The 27,506-nt window shown below is 42.7% G+C and overlaps 3 protein-coding genes and 1 non-coding gene across 9 annotated transcripts in view; 3 read left to right on the top strand and 1 right to left on the bottom strand.

Annotated features, from left to right (window-relative positions):
- LOC117997495 (zinc finger protein 883-like) overlaps nucleotides 1–13,536 on the top strand; it is a 53,084-nt gene extending 39,548 nt beyond the window's left edge. For 2 of the 6 annotated variants that reach the window (XM_034985823.1, XM_034985824.1), the window contains one exon: nucleotides 10,209–13,536. In XM_034985823.1, coding sequence (XP_034841714.1) covers nucleotides 10,409–12,340 — 1,932 coding nt within the window. In that variant the 5' untranslated portion in view covers nucleotides 10,209–10,408 and the 3' untranslated portion in view covers nucleotides 12,341–13,536. The other 4 variants (XM_034985821.1, XM_034985820.1, XM_034985819.1 and 1 more) reach the window with 4 other exon arrangements.
- Nucleotides 1–27,506, bottom strand: part of LOC117997523 (histone H2B type 1-C/E/F/G/I) — an 881,166-nt gene that overhangs the window by 346,456 nt on the left and 507,204 nt on the right. The window lies entirely within an intron of this gene.
- The window catches only part of POM121L2 (POM121 transmembrane nucleoporin like 2), a 24,523-nt gene continuing 17,465 nt past the window's right edge, over nucleotides 20,449–27,506 (top strand). Inside the window, exon 1 of the mRNA XM_035030455.1 lies at nucleotides 20,449–20,555. Coding sequence (XP_034886346.1) covers nucleotides 20,449–20,555 — 107 coding nt within the window. The remainder of the gene's footprint in view (nucleotides 20,556–27,506) is intronic.
- On the top strand, nucleotides 21,981–22,053 carry TRNAK-UUU. Its single transcript has one exon. It is a non-coding gene; the product is annotated as a tRNA-Lys (tRNA).

Below are 27,506 nucleotides of genomic sequence, written 5' to 3'. Positions count from 1 at the left end.
TGTTTCCAGTTTGGGGTAATTATGAATTGTACCGCTCTAAATATTCATGTACATGAATTTTTTCTGTGAACATAAGTTTTCATTCAGCCTGGCTTTGAAAAGCAAACCGGTTTGAACTTCAGTGCTCATTTGAGCTTTATTGATTGTATGATGGGCTTAGAATAGTTACTTAACTTTTTTTATTTTTTTTGAAAGATTCTATTTATTTATTTGAGAGAGCACAAACAGAGGGCGGGCAGAGGGAGAGGGAGAGAGAGAAGTAGGGAGCCCGACGTGGGACTCAATCCCAGGACCCTGGGATCATGACCTGAGCTGAAGGCAGACGCTTAACCAACTGAGCCACCCAGGTGCCCCATTTTATTTTCATTTTTGAAAGGTATTTCCTCTCTATATAAAATTCTGAGGTGACACAATTTTTTTCTTTCTGTAAGTACTTTGAAGAGGTTGCTCCATAGTCTTCTAGATTGCTTTGTTTCTGATGTGTTGTCTGTATTCTATTTCTTTCTTTTTTTTTTTTTTTTAAGATTTATTTATTTGACAGAGAGACACAGAGAGAGGGGGAACACAAGCAGGGGGAGTGGGAGAGGGAGAAGCAGGCTTCCCACAGAGCAGAGAGCCCGATGCGGGGCTCGATCCCAGGACCCTGGGATCATGACCTGAGCCGAAGGCAGATGCTTAACGACTGAGCCACCCAGGCGCCCTGTCTGTATTCTATTTCTAATGTGTCTTTTTTCTCTGTTTGATTTTAAGATTTTCTCTTTGTCAGTAGTTTTGACTGATTTGATTATTATGTGCATTGGTTTAGTTTTCTCCATGTTTCTGTGCTTAGAATTTGTTGAGCTTCTTGGGTCTGTAGTTTTCATCAAATTTGTACAATTTTTAGCTACTATTTCTTCCAGTATTTTTTCTGCCCCACTCCCCCAATCTGTAGATTTCAATTGCACAAATACTAGTCGGTTTAGATTTGCCTGATACTCTGTTCATTCTTTTGAAAAGATGATCTTTTCTCTCTGTTTCTTTCTGGATAGTTTTATTGCTGTCTTCAAGTTCACCAATCTTTACTTTGCAGTGTCTAATTTGCCATTAACCCATCACTGCATTTTTCATCTTGATCTTCTTAGTTTTTATCTCTGAGTTCATTTTGAGCCTTTTTAAAAAATTTTGCCTGCTATTCTCTACTCATTTTGGACATGTGCAATGTAACTACATCAGTTGTAATTCTCACATGTGTTTGTTCAGATTGGTTTTTATTGACTGATTCTTTTTCATTGTGGTTTGTGATTTTTCTTCTTTTTTTCCCTAGTAATCTTTGTTTGAATGCCAGACAGTATTAATTTTATCTTTTTGGATGGTAGGTATGTTTGTGTTCCTAAAAATATTTATGAGCTTTTATCTGGGATGCATTTAAGTTACTTGGAAACAGTTTGATCCTTTCAGGTCTTGCTTTTAAGATTTGTTAAGTGGGACCAAAGCGGTTCTCAGCCGAGAGCTATTTATTCCCTCATATTCCCTCTGTGCTACAGCCTGGAAACCCTCAAGGCAGTCTGTTGGATGTATTAGTTATCCATTGCTATGTAACAAATCATCCCGAAAACTTAAAACAACACGGCTTAAAACAACACGCATTTATTATCCCGGGGTCAGGAGTCTGAACACGGCTTAGCTGGGTCCTCTACCTCAGGGTCTTTTGCAAGGTTGTGCAAAAGATTCACTTCCTCACTTATTTCTGTGGTTGTTGCAGGATTCCGTTTGTTGCGTTATTGGACCACAGGACTTAGTTTCTCGTTGGCTGTTGGATGGGAGGCCACCCTTGGTCCCTTGCCACACAGACCTCCAGTGTTCTAGCTTGCCTCTTCAAAGTCAGCAAGAGAGAGAATCTGCTACCAAGACAAAATAACATTCTTTTTTTTTTTTTTAAGATTATTTATTTATTTATTTGACAGAGACAGAGATAGTGAGAGCAGGAACACAAGCAGTGGGAGTGGGAGAGGGAGAGTGGGCTTCCTGCCGAGGAGGGAACCCGAGGTGGGACTCGATCCCAGGACCCTGGGATCATGACCTGAGCCGAAGGCAGACGCTTAATGACTGAGCCACCCAGGCACCCCGACAAAATAACATTCTTTTGTGACCTAATCATTCCCTCAATGTTGCCATATTTTATTAGTTGGAGCAGGTTACTCAAGAGAAGGGAATTACACAAGGCTGGGATGGCCAGGATACAAGGATCACTGAGGATCATCTTAGAGGCTGCCTACACACTAGGGCAGTTGTGGGGCTCTCCCCATCTGTGTCTGTGTCTCAGGGTCACCTTTACTGCTGGATGTCTGGTATCTTAAAAACCATTGTTTCATGTATTTTGTCTGCTGTCAAAATATATATTGTCACTTCAGATTTCGTCATTGTTCATATATTTTTTGGTTGTTCCAGGCAGGAGGATACATCTGATTCTCGTTATTTCACTGTGGCTAGAAGTGCAAGTCTCAGCTCAGATGCTGATTCCCATCTTTTTAAACTTACTGAAAATTGTTTTGGCCTAACATCTGCTCTATCTAGGGAAGGTACCATGTGGACTTAAAGAACTGGGAACTCAGCAGTTGTTGGATGTCATATACTAAAGTATCAAACAGGTCAAGGTGCTTGATAGTGTTATTCAGATCTCCTGTTCTAACTGTATTTTTAAATTGCATTTGGTCAATTGCTGAGACATGGCTGTTGAAAATTAAGAAATGTCCTTCTTCAGCTCTGATAATATTCTATCTTGAAATCTATTATTATCTGACAGCATAGCCGCCCAGCCTTCTTACACTTACAGTTTGCATAGTAAATCTGTCTCTATTTACCCTTGACCTGTGTCTTCATATATGAAATATGTCTCTTGTAGAAAGCATATAGTTTGTCTTATTCTGATGATCCCTGCCTTTTAATCAGGGAGCTTAGATGAGGATTGGACAGACTTTTTATTCAAGAGCCAAATGGGAAATATTTCAGACTTCATGGGCCATTTAGTTTGTCACATCCACTCAACTCTGCCAAGAGTGGTAAAAAGAGTAAAGAGAGAAAGCAGCAATAGACAATATGTAAATGAGTGGGTGCAGCTATGATCCAGTAAAACTTTATTTTCAGAAACAGGCATTGGGCCAGATTGGCCCTCGGGCATCATAATTTGTTGGTCCCTGGTTTAGACTATTTGAATTATATTAGTAATTACTAGTATGTTTGGATTTGTCTCACCACTTTATTATTCGCTTTATGTTTGTCCCCTTGTTTTCCCCTGATTTTCCTTTCCTTCTGTTTCATAGACTACTTAAATATTTTTAAATATTTGATTTCAATTTTCCTATTAGCTTTTAGCTGTGCTCCTTTTCATTATTATTTTTAGTAGTCCCTCTAGGGATTACAGTATGCACCCTTAATTCTTCACAGGCTTCTTAGCATTAATGTTTCCCTTCACATTAAAATGTGAAACCTTAGGGGCTCCTGGGACGCTCAGTTGGTTGAGCATCCAGCTCTTGGTTTCAGCTCAGGTCATGATCTCAGGGTTGTGAGATCGAGCCCCGAGTGGGGCTCTGTGCTCATCAGGGAGTTTGCCTGAGATTCTCTCTCCCTCTCTCTCAGCCTCTCCTACTCTTGCTCTATCTCTAAAATAAGTAAATAAATCTTAAAAAAATAAAAATAAAATAAAATGTGAAACCTTACAACCATATAGATCCCATTATCACACCCTCTTCTTTTGTTCTAGTTGTTTCATGTATTACCTGTACATATGTTGTGAAATGTACAAGGCAATTAGGTTATAATTTTTCCTTTAAACAGTCACATGTATGATAAAAAAAATTGAAAAGATAAAAACAAACTTAAAAATAAATTTTCATCTACCCAGATATTTACTATTTCTAGTACTCTTAAGTTCTTTTGGGGGATCAGAATTTCCATCTGGTATCATTTCCCTTCATCCTGAAGAACTTAATCACTTCTGCAGTGGGATCACATAAAAAACCCAAGAGACACACTTGGTTGTCCATCAGTGAGCCTTGTCATGGTGAAGAGGCCGCATCCGCTGGTCGTGTTAGAGAAGTTCCAGAAACCCAGAAGTGCGCCGTTCCTGTCCCTTCTTGCCCACTGTGTCCCCACGGCCTGTCCCTCCCCCGTATGTTGCAAATCCATCACTGCTTTCTGTCTCTGCTGTCTCTCGAATCCACATTCTCACCTTGCCTCGATTTCTGGGGCATCCACACAAATATTCTTTCATGTCCATTCTGGCCTTTTCACCTCCCTGCCTACTGCCGGAGAGATCCTTTTTAACACTCCGATGTGGCTTTGTCATCTTCCGTCTCCTCCTCTGAAATGACTGCTTCTTGCTGTCGGGTTGAAGACTGAATGCTTCTGCGTGGCCTGTGAGCCCCCCGTAGCTGGCCTCTGTCCCCCCCGCCCCCATTCAGCACAGACAGCCCGGGGAGCTCTGTCCACACTGGCCTCCTTCTGTTTCTCACCCTCCCCACCTCTCCTTGCACCTCCTGTTTGCTCTGCTTTGTCGCCAAGGGGACTCCAAGCATCCTTCAGAAATTGTTCAGCATTGTCTTCAAATAAGCTCTCCTGAAACCCTGGCCGGGTCAGATGGCCTTACTAGAGACTCTCATAGCATCGTGTGACTCTTCTTTGTGACGCTGGTCACCACTACAATTATGTGTGTGTTTGTGGGACTGTTGTTTATCTCCTGGACACTCAGCTCTACGAGATCAGGTACTATCAGGTTTTTTGCTCAGCACATATTGTCAGTATTTAGCACGGTGTTCAATAAATATATGTTGAAAGAATAAAAGTTTATTAGTTCAGTCATTTACTCAAAACAGAGGTATCCTAAAGATGCTTGGAAGGAGAAGGATAATCAGTTGGCATTATTCTAATCGTCAGATGTGCCTTTTCTTCATAAAAATGACCAAATTGAAATATAAGTATTGGCTCAGTCCAACTCAGTCCTGTTTGTAAAGAGTGTTGCTGCCCAGGAAAAGATTTTTTTCTGCGATACAAACTGGTAATTGCAGTCTATTTGGACAGTAGACACACATATGTTGTAGGTCTCTCTTCCTTTAACAAACACACTCCTGGGTTTCTCCCGTCATCTCACACGACTACCACAGAGGACACTTCTGACACCAAATGTGGGGGATTTTTTTCCCCCACACCAAGCAATTCCCTGTGACACCAACTGAGCACCCTAAAAATCACTTCCGTTTTGACACTAATTAGAGTTAGCAAAGACTCCACCGGGTAAGTGCTCAGTCTCCACAGACGGCCCCCACTTCACATGGCCCCCATGACCTCCCTCCTTGGATTCCATCACTTGCTAGAACAGCTCACAGAACCCAGGGAAACACATATGTTGACCAGTTTAGTATATTATCAAGGATATGATAAAGGTTACAGATGAACAGACAGATGAAGGGATACATAGGACAAGGTTCACAAGTGTCTGGTGTTTTGGTTTGGTTTTTTTCAGTCTTTATACTCTTTGCTTTTCAGTTTTTGAAAGTTCTATTGATATATCCTCTTGGAGAGTCTTTCGTTAACTGTGTCCAGTCTACTAATGAGTTCATCAAAGGCATTCTTCATTTGTTAGTTTTTTGAAAAATCTCTAGCATGTTGGGCGCCTGGATGGCTCAGTTGGTTAAGTGTCCAACTCTTGATTTCAGCTCAGGTCAGGATCTCAGGGTCTTGAGATCGAGCCCCACGTCCGACTCCCTGCTCAGTGCCAAGTCTGCTTGAGATTCTTTCTCTCCTTCTCCCTCTGCCCCTCCCCCTGCTCGTGCTCTCTCTCAAATAAATAAATCTTTAAAAAAAACTCTTGCTTTTTTTTGGTTCTCCTTACATTGCCCATCTGTTCTTGCATGCTGTCTACTTTATCCATTAGAGCACTTACCACATTAATCATAGTAGCTTTAATTCCCAGTTTCATAAGTCCAGCATCCCTGCCATATCTATATGCTCTATAATTTGTCTCTCACGACTGTATTGTAAATATGCTTATAAAGGACATTACTCCTTTCCTTCCAGAAGAATCTGATGGCATTTCCTTAACCCCCTTTTCTCTTCTCAGATAAAATTGAGTGCACTGTCCTTTGTGAAACCATCTTTTCAGGTCTTGCGTGACAATGTGAAGCTCTGATTCGCATAATTCTCTGACTACTCCTCGGGTTCCTCTCATGGTTTCTGTTTGTGCCTCTTAACAGCGGGTATCTGTGAAAAATTGTCTCCTCAGTGGTGCTTATGGTTTACAGGTTGACTATCCCTCTTAGCTCTTATGCCTGTGATTATTTGAAAAGTAGGTACTATCAAACATTTACTGTCCCAAATATTAGGATGGTGGCTTTATCTTACCTTTTTCTTTAAATAATTTCCAGGGTTTAGGTGCAAAAAAAAAAAAAAGGGTGGGCAGACTAATCTTGAAAAACTGCTGTCAGGGCGCCTGGGTGGCTCAGTCGGTTGAGTGTTGGACTCTTGGTTTCAGTTCAGGCTGTGATCTCATGGGTCACGGGATCGAGCCCCATGTTGTGCTCCGTACTCAGCGGGGAGCCTGCTTGAAGATTCTCTCCCTCTGCTCCTCCCCCTGCTCTCTCTCTTTCTCTCTCTAAAATAAATAAATCTTAAAAAAGTAAAAACCCTGCTGTCATTGCGGCATTCTCAGAAGAAGACCACAAGCATCTGTCCACTCACCAGACATTCATCAGGCATACTCTGTGTACCAGACGCTGTGCCAGGAGCTGAGGGCTCAGAGGTTAAAGACTCTAGTCTCTAATCTCCGGAAGCTCAGAGGTTAGTAAAGACACTGGTGAGTGCTGTGATGGGGTAGTGCAGACTCAGCATGGGAGCAGTGGTGAAGAGGGGGCTCTGAGGCTGGGTTTAATCCTGTCTCTGCCACGTACTAGCTCTGCAGCCTTGCACAAATGTCTTCATGTCCTGAAGCCAGCATGGACCAGTGGAACTAAAATGCAACCCACATGTGTAATTTTAAATTTTCTATTAGTCATGCTCGAGAAAAGTAATGAAAAAGAGGTAAAATTAATTTTAAGAATATTTTTATCCAATCCCATATGCCTAGAACATTTTAACGATTAATCAAAAGAAAACTTTATTACTGAGATATTTTCCCTTTTTCTCTTGAGTCTTCAAAATCTGGTATGTATTTTACAGTTGCAGCACAGCTGAGTTTGATGCAGGCATATTTCTAGTGCTCGGCAGTCACGTGGCTGGAGGTCACTGCGTGGGACTGTACAGTTTTATGCCCCTTTTCCTCACTCATAAAATGAAGATAAGAATAGCTTCTACCTCCTGGAGTTCCAGTAAGGGATTAAGTGATTAAATACATGTAAAGTACTTAGAACAGTGATGGTTCTAAGCATGATTAAGTATCAGCTGTTATTATTTATAGGAATTATTTTATTATTATAGAGGCAATGAGAATATAGATAAGGAGCTTAGAGTAGATGATGTTAGAACTGAGTCCTGAAGAGTGAGCTGGAAGTAGCTCAGCAGACAGTAGGTGGCAGAAGGGGAGTTCTAGATAAAAGATCAACACATGCCGGGAGACGTGAGAAATTTGATAAATGTCTAGGAAGTAAACACAGTGTGGTTGGATATAAGGCATGTGTGAGAGTGACAAATGGTGAGGCTGGGTTGGCAATGGATCAAAACATGAAGGACCTGTATCTAAAAAGTTTGAGAAGAATTTAAGGAGTTGAAAAAAAAAATCATGCTATAAGTAATATTGAGGATTGGAAAGAGGCCAAATGGGGGGCTTCCCCTGATGTCACACAGATAGTCAGTAGAAAGCTGGGATTAAAACTCAGGATTTTCTGTCTTTAATCTTTAGCATCTGCTCCATCTGCTTCCTAGGGCAGTAGAGATGAACCCTGGACTCTGGAATTCGAGCTTGTGTGTAACTTGAGGCAAGTGATTTCAACACCCTGAACCTCTCCCAAAGTAAAGATTCCGTTTTCCACTTCCCAGGCTTGTTAGGAGGATTAACTATGCCAATATGGTGAGTCAGCTTGGCATAAACTCACTAAGTATTAACTCCACACCCACAAAAGTCATTCAAGTTTCCTTCCTCTAAGGCATGAAATGCTAACTCTGGAGACACACATATGCACACACAACATAATGGATAAACAGTATAAGGCACTGCTTTTAAGGACTAAAATCAGAAGTTAAAACAGTACAGTAAATACTGTGGGAGATCAGGAAAACGAGAGTTAGGAATGTCCATGGGACTAGTGTAATTTTTTTTTTTAAAAAGATTTTATTTATTTATTTGACAGAGAGAGACACAGCGAGAGAGGGAACACAAGCAGGGAGGAGTGGGAGAGGGAGAAGCAGGCTTCCCGCCAAGCAGGGATCCCGTTGTAGGGCTCGATCCCAGGACCCTGGGATCATGACCTGAGCCGAAGGCAGACGCCTAATGACTGAGCCACCAGGCTCCCCGGGACTAGTGTAATTTGAGTGGGGCTCTAAAATATGGTCAAGAATTAGTTGGGCAAAATAAGGAAGGCAAGAAAGGCTTTGGGGGCAGGAGAAGCATTTATGAGGAATGAATGTTCAATGTTAGAAGTACAGTTAATAAAATAATTAATTCCTCATGTTTAATGTTTGCTTATTACATGCTATGATCTGGGGTTCACACCGAAAACAGATGTTTAAGTGAAAATCTACTACTTACTGAGGCACCTGGGTGGTTCAGTCAATTAAGAGGCTGATTCTTGATTTTGGCTCAGGTCATGATCTCAGGGTGGTGATATCGAGCCCAGTTTCAGGCTCTGAGCTCAGCAGGGAATCTGCTTGAGGATTCTCTCTCTCCCTCTGCCCCTCCTCCTGCTCATGCTCTCTCTAAAGAAATAAACAAAATGTTTTAAAAAAATCTACTCACTGGGGCACCTGGGTGGCTCAGTCAGTTAAGCTTCTGCCTTCGGCTCAGGTCATGATCCCGGGGTCCTGGGATCGAGCCCCACATGGGGCTCTCCACTCAGCGGCAAATCTGCTTCTCCCTCTCCCTCTGTGATCTCTCTTGCTTTCACTCTCTCAAATAAATAAAATAAAAATCTTAAAAAAAAATCTACTCACTGAATAGAGAGACCCTCCCCCCAGTTCTTCCTTTCAGTTGACTCAGAAGATGGGCAGTCAGGCTTCCACATACCACCTCCTCCCCAAGTACAAGGTCGAAGGATTTCATTCTGGGGAAACTAATCAGCCCAAAATAAAATGCTATAGGTGCCAACGTTTGGGGGGTCATCTAATGAAACAGCCAGGCCCCTGCCCAGTAATCCTGCAGTGAAACCCGTTCCTTATGTCCTTACACACAAACACTTAACTTTCAATCAACATATTAGTAACTCAATCTTAAGTATGAACCCATAGTTAAAGACAACTTCTAGATATGCTGATATGCAAAAAGAAGGGTCATCTCTCTTTTGTCCTCTATGCTTAGTGTTTCTTATCTTTTCTGTCCATGACCGAAAGTAAAAAAGAAATACGTATCATTGGAAAGCCGTGAGAATTATTTTTCATTTCAAAAAAGTAAATTTCTCCCTTTTCAACCTTTTTTTTCTTTAGACCTGGTTTCTGCTCTTCTTTCATTAAATGTAAAGCAATAATGTCAGCAGCAGTTATTCAACAAAGAGGGAGTAGGTAAAGGTATTGCTTTGTGGAAGTCAAGAAACCAAATTTAAAAGAAGAGTTTGGTTTTTTTTTCAAAGATCTTATTTTTATGTAATCTCTACACCCAACATGGGGCTCGAACTCACAACCCCGAGATCAAGAGTTGCACATTCCACTGACTGAGCCAGCCAGGTGCCCCAAAAGAAAAGGTTTTTTTAAAGAGACATTTAAAGAGCTCTTAATGGGCTTTAGGATAATAGTTTCCTTTCTTAATACCAGCTCATCTTCATGTTTTTTCTAATCTCTACAATTTAGCCTTTTCCCAAATCACCTTCTCTCCCGACAATGTCTGTTCCATTCTCTTTGATTACTTTGTTTTAAATCAGACTCTTTCACACCACTAGCATTTCCAGCTAACCCCTCCCTGGATTACTAGGTTACATTTATATCCCCCGTATTGTATATTCTCAGTATTACAATTTCGTTACCCCATTCCTCACAGAACACCTTCTCTTCTTCCAGCTTTGGACACAGTGGATTTGTATTTTTATGTCTTTTAGATGGCAAGTCTGGACCTAAAGCCGAGAAATCAACAGTAGAGCTGCAGGACATTTTCAAAGAAGGCCCATCCCGAGGAATAAACACAGAAGAATTTAAAAAGAGAAAGTCTCTACTGGGAGATACCTGGAAGTCTAGAGAACAGTTTAAGAATCAGCACTTAAACCAGGAGAAGTATCTGGGACACGATAAAGTCACCTGTATGGAAGTTCCTGCCAAAGAAGGAGATACAGAATCTAATGAATTTGGAAAAGTTTTCACTCTACAATCAATAGTTTCAGAACAGAGTGATCTTATACAAGAGTGTTTTCATGAACATGGTACACATGGAAAAATCTTCAAACAAAACTCAGAGTTAATTATACAAAGGAAGTGTGGTGGAAAGAAACCTCGTAAATGTGGTGGATGTGGGAAAACCTTCAGAGACCACACTGCTCTTGTTCAACATGAAAGGACTCATACTGGAGAGCGACCCTATAAATGTAATGTATGTGGAAAGGGATTTAACCAGAGTTCCCACCTAACAAACCATCAGAAGACTCATACAGGAGAAAGGCCCTACAAATGCAATGAATGTGAGAAGGCCTTCAGTTATTGCTCAGTCCTTATGCAACATCAGAGAATTCATAGTGGGGAGAGACCATATGAATGTACTGAATGTAGCAAGACATTCAGTCGTAGCACATACCTTACTCAGCATCAAAGAATTCACACGGGTGAGAAGCCCTATAAGTGTCTGGAATGCGGAAAGGCTTTTAGCCAGAGCACGCATCTTACTCTCCATCAGAGAATTCATACTGGAGAGAAGCCTTATGAATGCAATGAATGTGGTAAAACCTTCAGTCAGAGTGCACATCGTACTCAACATCAGAGAATTCATACGGGAGAAAAGCCCTATGAATGTAATGACTGTGGAAAAGCTTTCAGTGATCATTCAGCTCTTATTCGACATCATATCATCCACACTGGGGAGAAACCTTACGAATGTAGTAACTGTGGGAAAGCTTTCAGTTACTGTTCAGATCTCATTCAACATCAGAGAACACATACTGGAGAGAAACCATACAAATGCAGTGAATGTGGGAATGCCTTTAGTGATTGTTCAGCCCTTATTCAGCATCAAAGAATTCACACTGGAGAGAAGCCCTATGAGTGTAATGAATGTGGGAAGGCCTTTGGTAACTACTCAGCTCTTATTCGACATCAGAGAACTCATACTGGAGAGAAGCCCTATGAATGTAAGGAATGTGGAAAAACCTTTAGCAGAAGGACATACCTTGCTCAACATCAGAGAAGTCATACAGGTGATAAACCATATAAATGTAATGAATGTGAGAAAACTTTCACCCAGAGTTCATTCCTTACACAACACATGAGGGTTCATACTGGAGAAAAACCCTACAAATGTAATGAATGTGGGAAAGCTTTCAGCGACCGCTCAGGGCATATTCAGCATCAGAGAACTCACACTGGAGAGAAGCCCTATGAATGTAATCATTGTGGGAAAGCTTTCAGTTTCTGTTCAGCTCTTATTCAACATCAGAGAATTCATACTGGAGAGAAGCTCTATAAATGCAATGACTGTGGAAAAGTCTTTAGTGATAGGTCAGCACTTATTCAACATCAGAGAACTCACGCTGGAGAGAATCCCTATAAATGTAACGTATGTGGAAAAGCCTTCAGTCAGAATGCAAGCCTTACAAATCACCAGAAAACTCATTTTAGTGAAAGATCCTGTAAATGCAGTGAATGTGGAAAAGCCTTTAGTTACTGCTCAGGCCTTATTCAACATCAAATCATTCATACTGGAGAGAAACTTCATGAGTGCAGTAAATGTAGCAGAGCCTTTAGCCGGAGGACGGACCTTAAAAAACATCAGAAAATTCATACTGAAGAGAAACTCTACAAATGTAATGAATGTGGAAAAGCCTTCAGCCAGAGCACATATCTTACAAAACACCAGAAAATTCATAGTGGGGAGAAACCAAATATACATACTGAGTGTAGGAAAACATTTAGACAAAACTCTTCTATTCGACATGAAAAATCTTGCACTGGAGAGAAATCCTCTGAATGCCTTGAGGGTCTGGCTACTGTGGAGACCCTTCCCAGGGAAACAGAAGGAGGATCATGAAAACTGTTAATTAGAGTGGCCACATTGTTTAGTGGGAGGCACACATCTCTGGGTTTTAAAGGTCCTGGGTTCCAATCTCAGCTCTATTACCAACTAGTTCTATTACTTACTTTAGGGTAAGTCACTTTACCTCTTCATGCCTTAATTTACTCACCTAAAAAATTGGAAGGCCTGATTAATTGATCTTTAAGATCCACATTTATTTTATTTATTACCAATGCATGTTTTTATAGATGTGACTCTCAAATTGTGACTTATTTATTCTACAACAGGTCTGATTTACAATGTGAGGATGTAGTAGTTATGAGGAATTCAATAAAGATATAGACTACATGCTATTTATTACCTTTGTATTGGTCCTCCAAAATTAAACATACCATGAGTATTCAAGGAGATTGAGACATAAAATAGTATAAATTATGCTAATTATTGCAGTAGGAAGGTTGGGGTCTTGATTAAGAATATGGTGTTTGATAAATCCTCAAAAAGAGTGAATCAAATTGTTGGTAAAGGCTGGCTTACCTAGAATCCACCCAAATTTAATGTTGCAATATACATTTTCTCTATTAAGTTGAATTGGTCACTATCATGTCCCAGGTGAAAAGGAACTAGAAAACAGTTCTAAAGTCTTGAGCAGGTTACCAAGAAAAGATGAAATTGGAAAATGCATTTGTTGTTTCCATACCTTAAACATGTAAAGACCACATGAATGAGAATAAAACTTGAGATCCCATTCACCTAGAAAAGTCTGTTGGTCTCTTGTCTTTGTCCTGTGATTACAGAGATAGTAGCCTGAAAATATGAAGATTTATCTCAGAAACCTGTGATTTTAAGTTGACCAGTTAATCTTTTCCAAATTTTCTGTAATGCCTATGCATTGTTTTATAATCAAACTATTTTTTAAAAGCATTTGATAACTAAACAAATTTAATGGTTTTGGAAAAGGAGCCTACTTTAGCGAATTATGCAATGGATTTAAAAACTATGAGCACAAGTGTAAGAGACTATCATAAAGCTGCTACTTTATGACTTTTTTGTTGTTGCTTTCTCAGCCTGTTTCCCCTTACAGCAAACACCACTCTCCCTTTGAGATACATTTCAGCCAGGCAGTTCCCACTTTCTCTCCTACTTCCCAACACTTTGACCATATGCTAACTGCAATCAGGATACCCTCCTTATTTACCTTCCTAATTTCTGCCTCTCAAACTTCCTTTTATGGTTTAGCACATACATAGTCTTGGATGATGATGATGATGGTGATGATGATGATTCACCTTCATCAGCTGCTTTCAGCACTCATCTCTTCTTTTTTTTTTTAAGATTATTTATTTATTTATTTGACAGAGAGAACACAAGCAGGGGGAGCGGCAGAGGGAGAGGGAGAAGCAGGGTCCCTGCTGAGCAGGGAGCCCCATGTGGGACTCCATCCTATGACCTGAGCTGAAGGCAGACACTTAACGACTGAGCCACCCAGGCGCCCCAGCACTCATTTCTTCCTTCTTTGAATTTCTGTAGCATTTATTCACATGGACTTTAGTACTTAGTGGTTCCTTGATGTTCAGTAATCACCTTAAAGATAGGTTCCATACCTCAGAGTTTTATAACTTCACAGAAGCTAAGTAGAAGTAGAAATAGAGTAGATGCTCAGTACATCTTTACTGACTGAGGAAGTGCGCTGTAGTAACAAGACCATGATGAACACACGTGCTTTATCTCATTTGCAGGATGGCTCTTCGAACTCTGTTTTGTTCCATCCATGAATATACAACCATACTTACTTTTTAAAATATATATATTTAAAACTAGGGGTGCCTGGGTGGCTCAGTTGGTTAAGCATCTGCTTTCAGCTCAGGTCATGGTCTCAGGGTCCTGGGATCGAGCCCCGCACCGGGCTCCCTGCTCAGCGGAAGTCTGCTCCTCCCTCTGCCTGCCGCTCCCCCTGCTTATGCTCCTTCTCTCACTTCGTCTCTCTCTGTCAAATAAGTAAATAAAAACTTAAAAAAAAATAAAACTAATTAAAACAAATAAAAATGTATAGTGATTATAATAAAACAAAAAATTATACTGTACAGCAGTCCTTTTTTTTCTTCATATAGCTATTTTTGAATAGGATATGGTTCTCCACAATAATTTCTAATGTCTATACTTAACACCACTATCCTGGGATTGATTTTATTTATTATTTATTTATTTATTTATTTGACACAGAGGAGAACGAGAGCAGAACACAAGCAGGGGGAGTGGAAGGGGAAGAAGCAGGCTTCCCGCCAAGCTGGGAGCCAGATGCGGGGCTCCATCCCAGGACCCTGGGATCATGACCTGAGCCGAAGGCAGACGCCCAATGACTGAGCCACCCAGGCGCCCCTATCCTGGGATTTTTTTAACTTGACATCGTCAATCTTCTCCAGCAAGTTGCCACTGGATTTCAGTTATGGATACCGGACTTTCACACATAGTTATTCTGGCATTTTCTTCCATAGCTTGCTGTGGAGATAACTGCTCACTTCCTGAATCACTCATTCACTTTGGTCTCTGCTAAATATCAATTTCCTGTCTCTGTTTACAATAGAAACCCATTCGTTTTTATAAATGTAAGGTCACTGCTTCCATTTTCTCTTTACCTGAGAGTTTTAACATACTGAGGTTAATTGTTATACATAGTTGATTTTCTTTATTGACCCCTTAGCAGCCAGGTTTGACTCTGTATTCAAAGAGGTTGCTTCCATTAGGATTATGGGTATCTCTTATAACAGGCCCAGAGCAGTGGTCATTCTGACTGTGGACATAAGCAACCCAGGCTTACCTGGGCAGGGGAATGCCAAGATGTCAGAACACAGGCTCTCAGTCATGTCACTCCACCATCTTTGATGCGTGTTTCTGTCTGACGTCCAGGCAGCTTGTCCCTTTTCAAGCTAGTAGAAATGTAAAGACATCTCTTTTCCAGTAGGGGTGTGACCTGGACGTTCTGTGCATTATTTTACTCCTATCCCATTGACCATAAATGGGTCATACGACCTCATGCTCCAGAGAAGGAGCAAAGGCAGACATAGTTTGAAAGGGGAGAATGGTAATAAACAGCCAGCAGAGATCTTAGGGTGATCGTGTCCCTCATCAGTTAAATTGCAATAGAAAATGCCTGGTTTCGTAAGCTCATGGACCATGAATTCAGTCTGGAAGGTCGGCGGGCAGCTTAGATGTCCCAGTAGAGTAGCTCAATAACGGGAAGTAGAGAGCTGAAAGTGTAGGCCAGGTACGCTCTCAGAAGGTGCAGGCCATGGTCAGCATGTGCGAGATTGCCCCCCATCCAAAACGGGGAACTGAGCTAATTTCTTAATTCATTAACTTTGAGCAGGCCTTTCTTTCCGAGCGATGTGCCCAGATCTGAGCCCGAAGGCGAGTAGAGAGAGCCCCAGAGCAAACACATTACAAAGGAAATCTAAATCCAGCTTCAAGCCAGGGGAAGGTTTGTAGCTGTTGCGTGCTCATGTGCTCGCCACTCAGATCTGTCCGAGAAACTGGAACATTTGTTTCCGTCCAGCTTACCTGGAAGCCAAAGTAATGATACCCATGGAAAAAGAAGTGAGATAGAGCCGAACAACTCTGCCCACACCAAGGGGTTAAAAAGGCCATCGCAGAGGGTGGCAGAGGCAGAGATGCAGTTGCACCGAAACCCCACCTCCGGGGGGCAGACACACGCAGGAGGAATCTCATAGGTCTGGTAGTTGTCAGAGGGGAGGGGGTTGGAGGACAGGGGAAAGGCATCGACTGTATGATGAGGCAGGGTAACTAGACTTAGTGTGGCGAAAACTTTGTATGGTACGCAAATATCAAATTATTATGCAGTGCACCTGAAACTAATGTTATATACCAGTTTTACCTCAAAACAAACAAACAAACCAAACTTCATCTAAAACCTTATCAACTCAGACAGGGTGGTATTTGTGCAAAGACAGACAAATGGACCAATGGAACAAAAAAGGAGCACGTGTTATACTTAATAAATGGGATACAGAAGAGTATGGAAAGGCAGGACTTTTCAATAAATTGTGCTGGCATAATTAGATATCTATATGGAAAAATAATACACCCTACATAGAAACGAATTCCAGGTACATTAATGCTGAAATGTAAAAGGCAAAAGTATAAAGCATTTAGAAGAGAATATAAATAAATATACTGCAGATTTTTGGATAGGAATAAGGAACAAGACACAACAGCACTAAACAGGAAAAATGGATAAATTTAATGAGATTAAATTTACAGATTATTTTAAGAATAAGTGAAATGAAGAACTTGTTCATCAAAAGGCACTATGAAAGGATGAGTCTAAGTCACAAAACGGGAGAAGATATTTGCAACATAAATATCCTACACAGGACTAGCACGAAAATACAGAATATAGAAAGAACTTCTATGCCCGTGACGTCCATGAGACAGAACAGGAGACCGGCCGGAAATGTTTGGGCTGAGATGTCACCAGTGTCTCTTCTGCTTCGCTCTGCTTGTTAGAAGCCAGTCAGTATGGCCCCCGGGCGAGGAGAGGGTATTTGGACCACCTTCTGATGACAGGAGTGCCACAGAGTTTGTGGACCTACTTTATTATTTTTTTATTTTTTTTAAGATTTTATTTATTTATTTGAGAGAGAGAGAGAGCACATGAGAGGGGGGAGGGTCAGAGGGAGAAGCAGACTCCCCACTGAGCAGGGAGCCCGATGTGGGACTCGATCCCAGGACCCTGGGATCGACCTGAGTCGAAGGCAGACGCTTAACAACTGAGCCACCCAGGCGCCCCTGTGGGCATACTTTAAAACAACTACAGCAAGCAACCTTATTAGAAATAAGGAAAATGCAAACCAACCCTGTAATTAGATGCTACTGATCTTCCACCAAAATAGCTAAAATTAAAAAGACAAGAAGTACTAATTATTGGCAAGGATGCTAAGTAATAACGTTCATCACTACTGTTGAGCGTCTAAACTGATAGAAATACTGTGGAAGTCAGCTGGACTTTAGTAAGTTAAAGATGTACATACCCTATTATCCTAGGTCTCTACCCAAGAGAAACACGTGTGCGTGTTCAACAGGAGGGTCTGTAGGAGAATTTTCACAGTGGTGGTGTCTGTTGAGCCAAGAATCGGAAACAACTGGAGTGAACATTTGCACTAACTCGGATAAACAGTGTCGAATGCTATTCAGCAGTTGGCAACAGATCAGAGCTACAGAAAACAATATGGATGAACCTTACAAACATAATTTTGTGAGAGGAAGATACAAAGGAAGCATTTAGTCTGATGATGCTTACATAAGTTTCAAAACCAGACAAAATTAGGCTGTATTGTTTAGGGATATATATGTACATGGTGAAATGTATTAAGAATGTAAATACAGGGCGCCTGGGTGGCTCAGTCGGTATAAATAAATAAAATCTTTTTAAAAAAATGTAAATACACAGTTACTGTAAAAGTCAGGACTGAGTTTTTCTGGGGGCGTAAGGAAAACATGGAGGACAGAGGTTTAAAGGGAAGGGACACACACAGCTTCCTGGGTGCCAACAAGGCCCTGATCACCATCCCGAGTGATGGTTAGATGTTCACTTTGTGATTACTTGTTAAGCTGCAGGTGTAGATTTTATTTACTGCCCTGTGTGTTATATTTCACAATAAAAATATAAAACAGAACAAAGAGAGACAAGGAAGCTTCCTCTGTTTGAACATGTAAAGATTTCCAACCTATATTGTGAAGTATCAAAAGCAAGGCCCAGAACAAATGAATATATTTACAGGAAAGTGGATAAATTCCAGAAGGATAGGTAAGAAATGAAGAACAGTAGAACCAATGGAGGATGGGGGACAAAGTAGGAACCAGGTAGGTAGGTGACCAGGGAAACATCAGTGTATAATCATTTTGAACTCTGTGAGTCCACTACTATTTCAAAATGCCAAACAAGCAAATGAGTAAAACCTCTCAAAGCTGTATTCAGAAGACTTACAGGAATGTGTGTCTTCCTTAGAACGGTTTCCCACGCCTTTGAGCCGCATGCATTATATCCTCAAGCTTAGGCACCAGTGGCTCAGGAGTCAGGGTTTATTCCTGGGCAGCCTAAAGCTTTGGGAAGGAGAAGAACTAATGCAGATGGGACTGGAGTCTCAGGTGCTCAGTGCCAGGCGAGCTTTAAGTCCTGCATGGGCACTGGCTAGATGCCAGACCACGGGACTAGGCAGAGGACCCACGGTTAGCCGCCCGGGCTTATGCACCCGACCAGGAGCGGTAGAAACAGAATCTGGAACACTTTACCTATGAAAAGCCCATTCCTGTCCCTGTTCAGGGTTAAACTCTCGAAATTTGCTTACACGTCCTCCTGCAGAAGACTCCTTTACTGAGTGTTTCCTGTGTAGGTGGCAGGCCATTCATTCGGCCTTTACTTAACAAACGGTCAGTGGGGAGCTGCCATACGACATGTCTTCCTCCAGACGCCGGGACGATAGCTGTGAGCAAAATGGGCAAAAATCTCTGTCTTCATGGAATTTGCGTTCTAATGGGAAATTCAGACGAATGAAAAATATATAAGTACTAATAAAAAATAAAGCAGGAAGATAATAGGGATGACTCCTTAAAAAGTGTTTTGAAATTTTAAATGTGTTGAACAGGTAAGATTTCACTGAGAGGTTGATATTTGAGCAAAACCCTAAAGGACAGGAAGAAATGAGTTAGGCACATATTTGGGGGGCAGGGGGGAGAGTTTCCAGGCAGAGCACACAAGAGAGGACAAAGGCCTGAGGCTGGGGCAGACCAGACTTGCCCCCGACTGTCTGAGGATGAGCAGGAGGCTGTGCGGCTGGGGAAGGGGGGCCCAGGGAGGGGGAAGAGTGAGCAGGGGATGGCTGCAGGGGTCACTAGAAGCCCTTCAGCTTTCATCCTGGAACCAGAGGGGAGCCCTGGGAGAGTTGTGCACTAATTCTTTGTTTAGCATAGACAGGAGGGGGGCAAAGAGAAATAGAAACAGGGAGAGCACTGAAGAGTCTACTGCAAACATCCAGGCAAGAGGTGATGGTAGATTTCGAGTGTGACCGCAACGGAAGGAGGAAGAAAAGGTTGGGTAATGGATACATTTTGAGAGTGGAGCTGCGAGATGGGATGTAGGATCCGAGCCAAAGAGCAGCCACAGCTGGAGCAGCTGCTTGTAGGGATGGGGAAGATGGGCGAGGAGCCAGGTTGGGGAAAAACGGGGAGTTCGGGTTTTGACAATGCTGGGTATAAAATGCCTGTGGAGGAATCCTGGGTATATTCCAGGAGCCTCAAAAACCAGTCCTGAGGAGTCAGCAAAAGCTTCCAGAAGGAGGTAACGGGTAGCGTCCGAACTGAGATCCCAAGAGCAAGCAGGGCATGACAAATGGAGAAAGGGGCAGGAATTCGAGGGTAGCGGCCCTGCGAGGTGGAAGAGCTCGAGGGGACACGAGGCAACAGGACTCCCACGGTCCCTGTGCGCCCCCGCGCCGCGGTCACGCTCTCCGGTCCGAGGACTGCAGGTGGCAGCCGAGAGGTTTAGAACCCGGTTGCGGGGGCTCCACTTAGGTGGCCTCCAGCCCCCGTGCGCGGCGCGAAGTCCTCGCGGGGCGCGCGGCGGGTGGTTGCTGGGCCCCCGCGCTCGGGCAGCCGCCCCCGCAGCCCCGGTGGACAGGCTGCCGAGGGCCTGAGCCCGCGGATCAGCCCGCAAAACCCAAGCCCGCGCAAACACAGGGACTCCGGGTCCTTGTCGAAACGGATCCAAACCTGCCCAGCCGGGAACGGAATTCTGGAAGTCTGGCGGCCTTGCGGACAGAAGAAGAGCCTCTTGGCGACCGCTCTTCGACGGCAGCTGGTGGCGACCTTCGCGCCCCGAGGCCGCAGCCCCCGGCTCCTCCCCGCGCCCCCGCCTCCCTTGCGGCTCCTCCCGGGGCCGCACAAGCCTCGGGCAGGCGGGCTCGGCCGCTGCGCCCTGGGCGGATCGGGAAGGCACGCCCTTGGAGGAGCCGGGGAAGCACCTGCTGCTCAAGGGCACCGGGCTGGAAGAGCTGAGAAGAGGGGCAAGGACGAGGGAAAGACGCGGCGCAAGAAGTGAAACCGTCTGCATGTGGGAAAAACGAATCGTGCCCCCGGGATTGCGCGTCGACGGGGACGCATCCGCTCGTAGGCGCTGGCGCCGCGGCGGGCCCGAGATTCGAAGCCATCCCGGACTGTGAGTTTTACCAGCAACTCCTGCTGAGCTGTATCCAAACAGCTGAACTAAGTCTACCCCTGGAGCTTCCATATTTGGTTAAATATGGCCACAGAAAATTCGCCTTCTGAGAATCAGTCTGCCAGGGAAGTACAGCTCTAAGTCCCACGTTCTCACCCTCCTCGGAAAAATCTCGCCCTTCTGCTGGTAGATTAAGACATTTCTGTAAACGAAGACTCGTCTGACTGTGGCACATTGTCCTGGATTTGTGAAAACGCTCTCCTTGCGGATTCCCAGAGTGGGAACGATTGGAAATACTGAGTCAGAGATGCCTCCTTCAGTTGAGGTGGTCTCTTACAGGATTTCACTGGGGGGCTCTAAGTGGGGGGATAACAAATTCCACATTCACATCCATTACATCTTCCAGTGCAGGGGGTTTTCAAATGATCTATTATTTTGCGCTATAAGTAGATGCAAATATAACCCAATCCACAAGAAGTATTTTTAATATAGATTTGGGGTCACAGGAAATAACGTCAGATTTCCATGTTTATACTTGTATTTGGTACCTAGAAGTATGGTAGGAAGATCAAGAAAGACTAGATACAAAATGATGGTATTGGGATAAAAAAAAAATCTATGGGAGACCCAGAATGGAAATAACGATTTCAAGGAGATAAAGATCAATGTAAAATCTTCCACAGAAGATTAAAGAAGGGGTCTCTGTCTCTGTCTCCCTCTCTCTCTCAAGGGATATTGCTAAGTGTTAAGTTACTAAACTTTTTAGATTTCCTTGGATACAAGTCACAAGACCCTTCAGAAGAATTTGAACATATGAAGAAAAATGCTACATGTCCAGTGAAAAATTGTGAGAGGGAACAGCCAAGTTGCCAAAATTCTTTTAGGGGTTAAGAACATCAGGGAAGTGCACACCGTAGGGCCGCTCACAGTCACCAGACATTTCCCCTCCTTTTTAATGACTTGATTTTTCTTGCACCAAAAAAAAGATTGGTAGATGTTACCAAACTTGGCAGATTCTTACCATTGTTCTCCATTGGTTGCTGTTTTTTCCTTCTCTTGTTTTTTACTATTTATATTTTTATTGTTTCTTTGTTCCTCTTTGTGTCCTTTTTGGTTATTTCTTGGTGCCCAGTAAATAAGAGCTGACAGATTTCACTAAACATTCCATAAATATTTATTGGGAGCAATCTGTTGGTTTCTTTTGTTTATTTTCCCTTTCTACAAGTGTACCCAAATAAGGATTGTTTTCTTGATGCCATTTACATTCCTTCTCTACCTACCTACAGAAAACATAAACAAGTGCTGGGTGAATTGACTATAGAGGTTAAACACCTGCTCAGTTGCCTTTCCTGAATGCAAGAATGAATGGACCACACTATTAAGCTTCATCCTATTTATGTGTATGGATAAGACAATTTTCCCAGAGCCTGGGTAGCTCAGTTGGTAGAGCATCAGACTTTTAATCTGAGGGTCCAGGGTTCAAGTCCCTGTCCAGGCAATGTGGTCCTTGCTTTCCCTGGGTCTGAGGGCCCCGAGGTTTTGTCCTTCGGGGAAGGAGATTTGGGTTCCACTTTGACTTTTACCTGTCTAGAGTGAGAAAACACCAAAAAGTCAGTTACCTTCAACCTTAACCAAAGTAGCTGAGATTTGCTATTCTCTTCCAAGCAGAAGATGACTTTAGTGCTTTTTAATAGAGATTTCCCCAGGAGCACAGTCCAAGGAGTATAAGAAAGCTATCCCTCTAGGCTAGGGTGTTTTAGAAAAGGAACTGGAAATTATATATATTGAGTAAAGTGTTCACTGTGTCAAAACCCAGGACCTTTAGATTTTCCGTCGTTCACACTCACAACTGAGCTACTTGGCAGATGGGGAGAGCTCTCTGCCAAGTCCTGGTGATGTCACATTCTAATATAAGGCAAATGGTGCTGCGTTACTTGACAGATACTGCAGTAAGGTCTTAGGTGAAATACTCATCCTCCCCAGAAACACAGGGACACTTTGCCGTTCATTTCCACAATTCTGGCCAATTGTGAATTGATGGGGCAGTTGACTGCTCAGTGGATTGTATTTTTCTCTAGAAACACACATTTCCCCCTCCCTCTCTGTCTTAGGATTATACTTCCCATTCCCTTTGAAGATGATATGATGGTTTACATAGAAAATCCCAAGGAATCTAAAAACAAACCCCTCCCAGAACAAATATGTATGTTCAGCAAAGTCACAAAATACAAGATCAAAATACAAAAATCAACTGTATTTCTAGACACTAGCAATAAACATGTGGGCACCAGAACTAAAATACAGTATCACTTACATCACTTAAAAAAATAACTTAGATGCAAATCTACCAGAACATGGACATGCTGCAAAATACAAAACTGCAAAAGGCTGATGAAAGAAATCAAGGGCCTAAATAAATAGAGAGATATTCTGTGTCCATTGATTGGAAGACTCGGACATGTCAAGTCTTCTCAAAGTTATATACAGGTTTGACATAATTTCTATCAAAATCCAGTGAGTTATCTTTGTAGATATGAACATGACCATTCTAAAATTTATATGGAAAGGCAAATGAGTTAGAATAACTAAAACAAATTTTGAGAAAAAGAGAAATAAAGTGGAAGAAATCACTCTTATTATTTCAAGACAGTTGACAGCCACGGTACTAAAGACTGCACGTTATTGGCAGAGGGCTAGATACATAAGCCACCGAGACAGCACAGAAGACCCATAAATCACTGCATACAAGTACAGCTAAGTTATTTTTGACAAAAGTATGAAAGCAATTTAGTAGAGGAAGGAAAGTCTTAGTTTTTTTTTTTTTTAAAAAATGGCGTTGGAGAAATTTGACATCCTTAGGCCAAAAAAAAAAAAGCACTAATCTCAACCTAAACTCCACTGTATTAAAAAATTAACTGGAAATGAAAGATTGAAAGTAAAACATAAACGTATAAAACTTTTAGGAGAAAAATAAGAAAATTTGGAGGACCTCAGGCTTGGAGATTTTTAGACATGACACCAAAAACACCCATAAAAGACAAATTTGACCCAATGAATTTCATTAAAACTAAAAGCTTTTGCTCTGCAAAGGACCTTTTTAAGAGGATAAAAAGGTAAGTTACAGATGGGAGGAAATGTTTGCAAACCACATATCTGGCAAAAGACTCATATCTAGAATATACAAAGAATCCTCAAAACTCAACATTAAAACAACAATCAATTAGAAAATGGGCAAAAGACATGAAGAGACATTTCACCAAAGAGGATATGCAAACGGCCCATGAAAAGATGTTCAATATCACTAGTCGTGTAGGAAATGTGAATTAAGACCATGATGAGGTATCACGGCACATCTGTTAGAAGCGTTAAAGGAACAAATTTTATCTGATGCTGCCTTTCGCTGGCAAGGACACAGAGACCCTCCATCTGTCACGCATGGCTGATGGGAGTGGGAGATGGGAAAGCAGTTTGGCAGTTTCTTAAAGAAACGACACATAACACTCACTATACAATCCAGGATTTCCATTCCCAGGTATCTATCCCAGAACCATGAAAACTTAGGTCCACACAAAAACCGTACACTATTCTTCAGAGAAGCCTTATTTCTAATTGCGCAAACTGGAAACAACCAACGGGTTTCTCAGTGGGTGACTGCTTAACCCAACTGTGGTACATCTATTCTATGGCATACAGCTCAGCAGTAAAAAACATGAATGAACTACTGATACATGCAATAATTTAGATAGATCTCACGGGCACTGTGCTAGATGAAAAAAAGCCACACGGGCACTGTGCTAGATGAAAAAAAGCCAATCTTAAAAGGTCACATACTTTTTTTTTTTTTTAAGATTTTATTTATTTATTTATTTGACAGAGAGACACAGTGAGAGAGGGAACACCAGCAGGGGGAGGGGGAGAAGGAGAAGCAGGCTCCCCGCAGAGCAGGGAGCCCGATGTGGGACTTGATCCCAGGACTCTGGGATCATGACCTGAGCCGAAGGCAGACACTTAACGACTGAGCCACCCAGGCGCCCCGAAAGGTCACATACTTTTTGATCTCACATATATATCAGTCTCAAAATGACATCACAGAGATGAAAAACAGATTGGTGGGGACCAGGAGTTAAGGATGGTGGGGAGTGGTGGGTGGGTATAAGTATAGAGAGAGAGCATGAGAGATCTTTGTGGTAATGCAATGGCTTTGTATCTTGGTTGCAGTGGTGGTGACACAAATCTGCACATACAACAAAATAACAGAACGATAGAACTATACACACACACAGCAATGGAAGGTGAGAATTACTCATCCTAGGAAAAATGTAAGGGGAACTTAATATCCAAGGATCTTTGAGGTATTCACAGAAAATGGAGGGCAGGGGGCATCTCTCCAAAGCCTTTGGATTTATTGGTCCTGCCATTTGAACAAAAGCTTGAAGAAGGTGTGTGTGTGTGGGGGGGGTAAATCCTATAGAGATATGAGGTGAGAATTCTCCAAGTAGTGGGAACCATCAGAACAATAGGTTGGATGCAAGAATCCTTCAGCAGATGAAGGGGAAGACAAATGTAGGACAAATGTAGGACAGAGGTGGGAAAACCTGAATCACAGAGGACTTCTCTAGAATGTGTAGTATTCCTTCACCCACTGCAGGAATAAACACACAGGGAGGCATAGAGAATACAGAGGCTCAGAGTTAACATGTTCACTGTCAATACCAAAAAGAAAAACTGGGGGGCGCCTGGGTGGCTCAGTCGTTAAGCGTCTGCCTTCGGCTCAGGTCATGATCCCAGGGTCCTAGGATCGAGCCCCGCATCGGGCTCCCTGCTCGGCGGGGAGTCTGCTTCTCCCTCTCCCGCTCCCCCTGCTGGTGTTCTCTCTCTCGCTGTGTCTCTCTCTGTCAAATAAATAAATAAAATCTTAAAAAAAAAAAAAAGCAAAATGATTAAACATATATATAAAAAAAAGAAAAGCTGGGGGAACTGGAACCTTTTCCTTAACTCTTTGACTGCTGGTCCCACCCTCAGGAAAAGGTCACTGTCTTCCACTCTATTATCTGACCCCAGAGGGACAAGCCATTTCTTTTTTTTTATTGTCATGTTAATCACCATACATTACATCATTAGTTTTAGATGAAGTGTTCCATGATTCATTGTTTGTGCATAACACCCAGTGTTCCATGCAGAACGTGCCCTCTTTAATACCCATCACCAGGCTAACCCATCCCCCTACCCCCCTCCCATCGAGAACCCTCAGTTTGTTTTTCAGAGTCCATCGTCTCTCATGGTTCGTCTCCCCCTCTGATTTCCCCCCTTCATTCTTCCCCTCCTGCTATTTTTTTTTTCTTAACATATATTGCATTATTTGTTTCAGAGGTACAGATCTGAGATTCAAAAGTCTTGCACAATTCACAGTGCTTACCAGAGCACATACCCTCCCCAGTGTCTATCACCCAGCCACCCCATCCCTCCAACCCCCCACCACTCCAGCAACCCTCAGTTTGTTTCCTGAGATTAAGAATTCCTCATATCAGTGAGGTCAGATGATACATGTCTTTCTCTGTTTGACTTATTTCGCTCAGCATAATACCCTCCAGTTCCATCCACATCGTTGCAAATGGCAAGAGCTCATTCCTTTTGATGGCTGCATAATATTCCATTGTATATATATACACCACATCTTCTTTATCCATTCATCTGTCGATGGACATCTTGGCTCTTTCCACAGTTTGGCTATTGTGGACATTGCTGCCATAAACATCGGGATGCACGTGCCCCTTCAGATCACTACATTTGTATCTTTGGGGTAAATACCCAGTAGTGCAATTGCTGGATCGTATGGTAGCTCTATTTTCAACTTTTTGAGGAACCTCCATACTGTTTTCCAGAGTGGCTGCACCAGCTTGCATTCCCACCAACAGTGTAGGAGGGTTCCCCTTTCTCTGCATCCCCGCCAACATCTGAGGGATAAGCCATTTCTAATACCATTATATAGGTGACAGTGTTTTTCAATCCATCTTGTGTCTCAGAAGTGAATGAGCGTAAAGTCAATATTTAAAAAAAAGTCAAGACTGGTATTTTAAGAAATGAAATAGAATAGGAATAGAAAATATCAGAATAAATCCCATGTAGTAAAATATTGTTTGGTGGAGTTCGGTTTCTCTCTCTAGATAGATAGATAGATTCAGTTGGATATACTCTCTATATAGACACATATTTGTTTGCATACTGTATTGAGTTGTGATTTAAAATGTATTTCTGATTCTGGGTTGCAGTCAGAAAATTTGCAAGAAAACTGCTTTTTGGGAGAATACAGCATCTTTTGAAGATGGCAGCATCTCCTTGGGATGACGAAGATCTAGGAGGGTAAAAGCCCGAAAGGAATAATCACGTTTCACTTTTCTCGGATCTAGAGTATTCCTGGGGGGTTTAAGAGGAACAGGTAGCCTGCGGTCTGGCTCCTGTCTCTGGGCTCCCTCCTCCTTCACGTGAAGTCTGGGAAAACAAATCTGAATTCAAGACCACCCTTGTCCTGAGGAAATCTCGGCCGAAAGGAAGCTCCATCCCACCTGGACTGCCTTAAGAAGGCCCGAATTAAACGCCGTTTGAAGTAAGAGTCTCCCCGGAAGCGAGGGAAACCTGAAATTGGCCGGAAAGTGACTAGCGATGTTTCTCCGTCTGTCTCCGCGAGGGGACGCTGGTGTCAGGGAGTTGCCGAGGCCGCGGCCCGAGCTGCAGGAGCGGGGCCCGCAAGGGGTGCGCACCCCCGCTCTGCCCCGGGAAGGGCTGTGCGCAACCTTCCCCGCCGGCTGGGTTGTGCTGTGCGCGCCCCGGCTCTGCCCGCGAAGGGCCGCCCTCCCCCTACCCCGCCGACCCCCGCTGGGTTGTGCTGTGCGCGCCCCCGCTCTGTCCCGGGAAGGACCGCGTGCGCCCCAGCTCCGACCAGGGAAGGGCCGT

The sequence above is a fragment of the Mirounga leonina genome, unplaced genomic scaffold (genome assembly GCF_011800145.1).
Source record: "Mirounga leonina isolate KUSES-001 unplaced genomic scaffold, KU_Mleo_1.0 Mir_366, whole genome shotgun sequence".
Taxonomy (NCBI): Eukaryota; Metazoa; Chordata; class Mammalia; order Carnivora; family Phocidae; genus Mirounga; species Mirounga leonina.
This window is presented reverse-complemented; position numbering and strand designations above follow the sequence as displayed.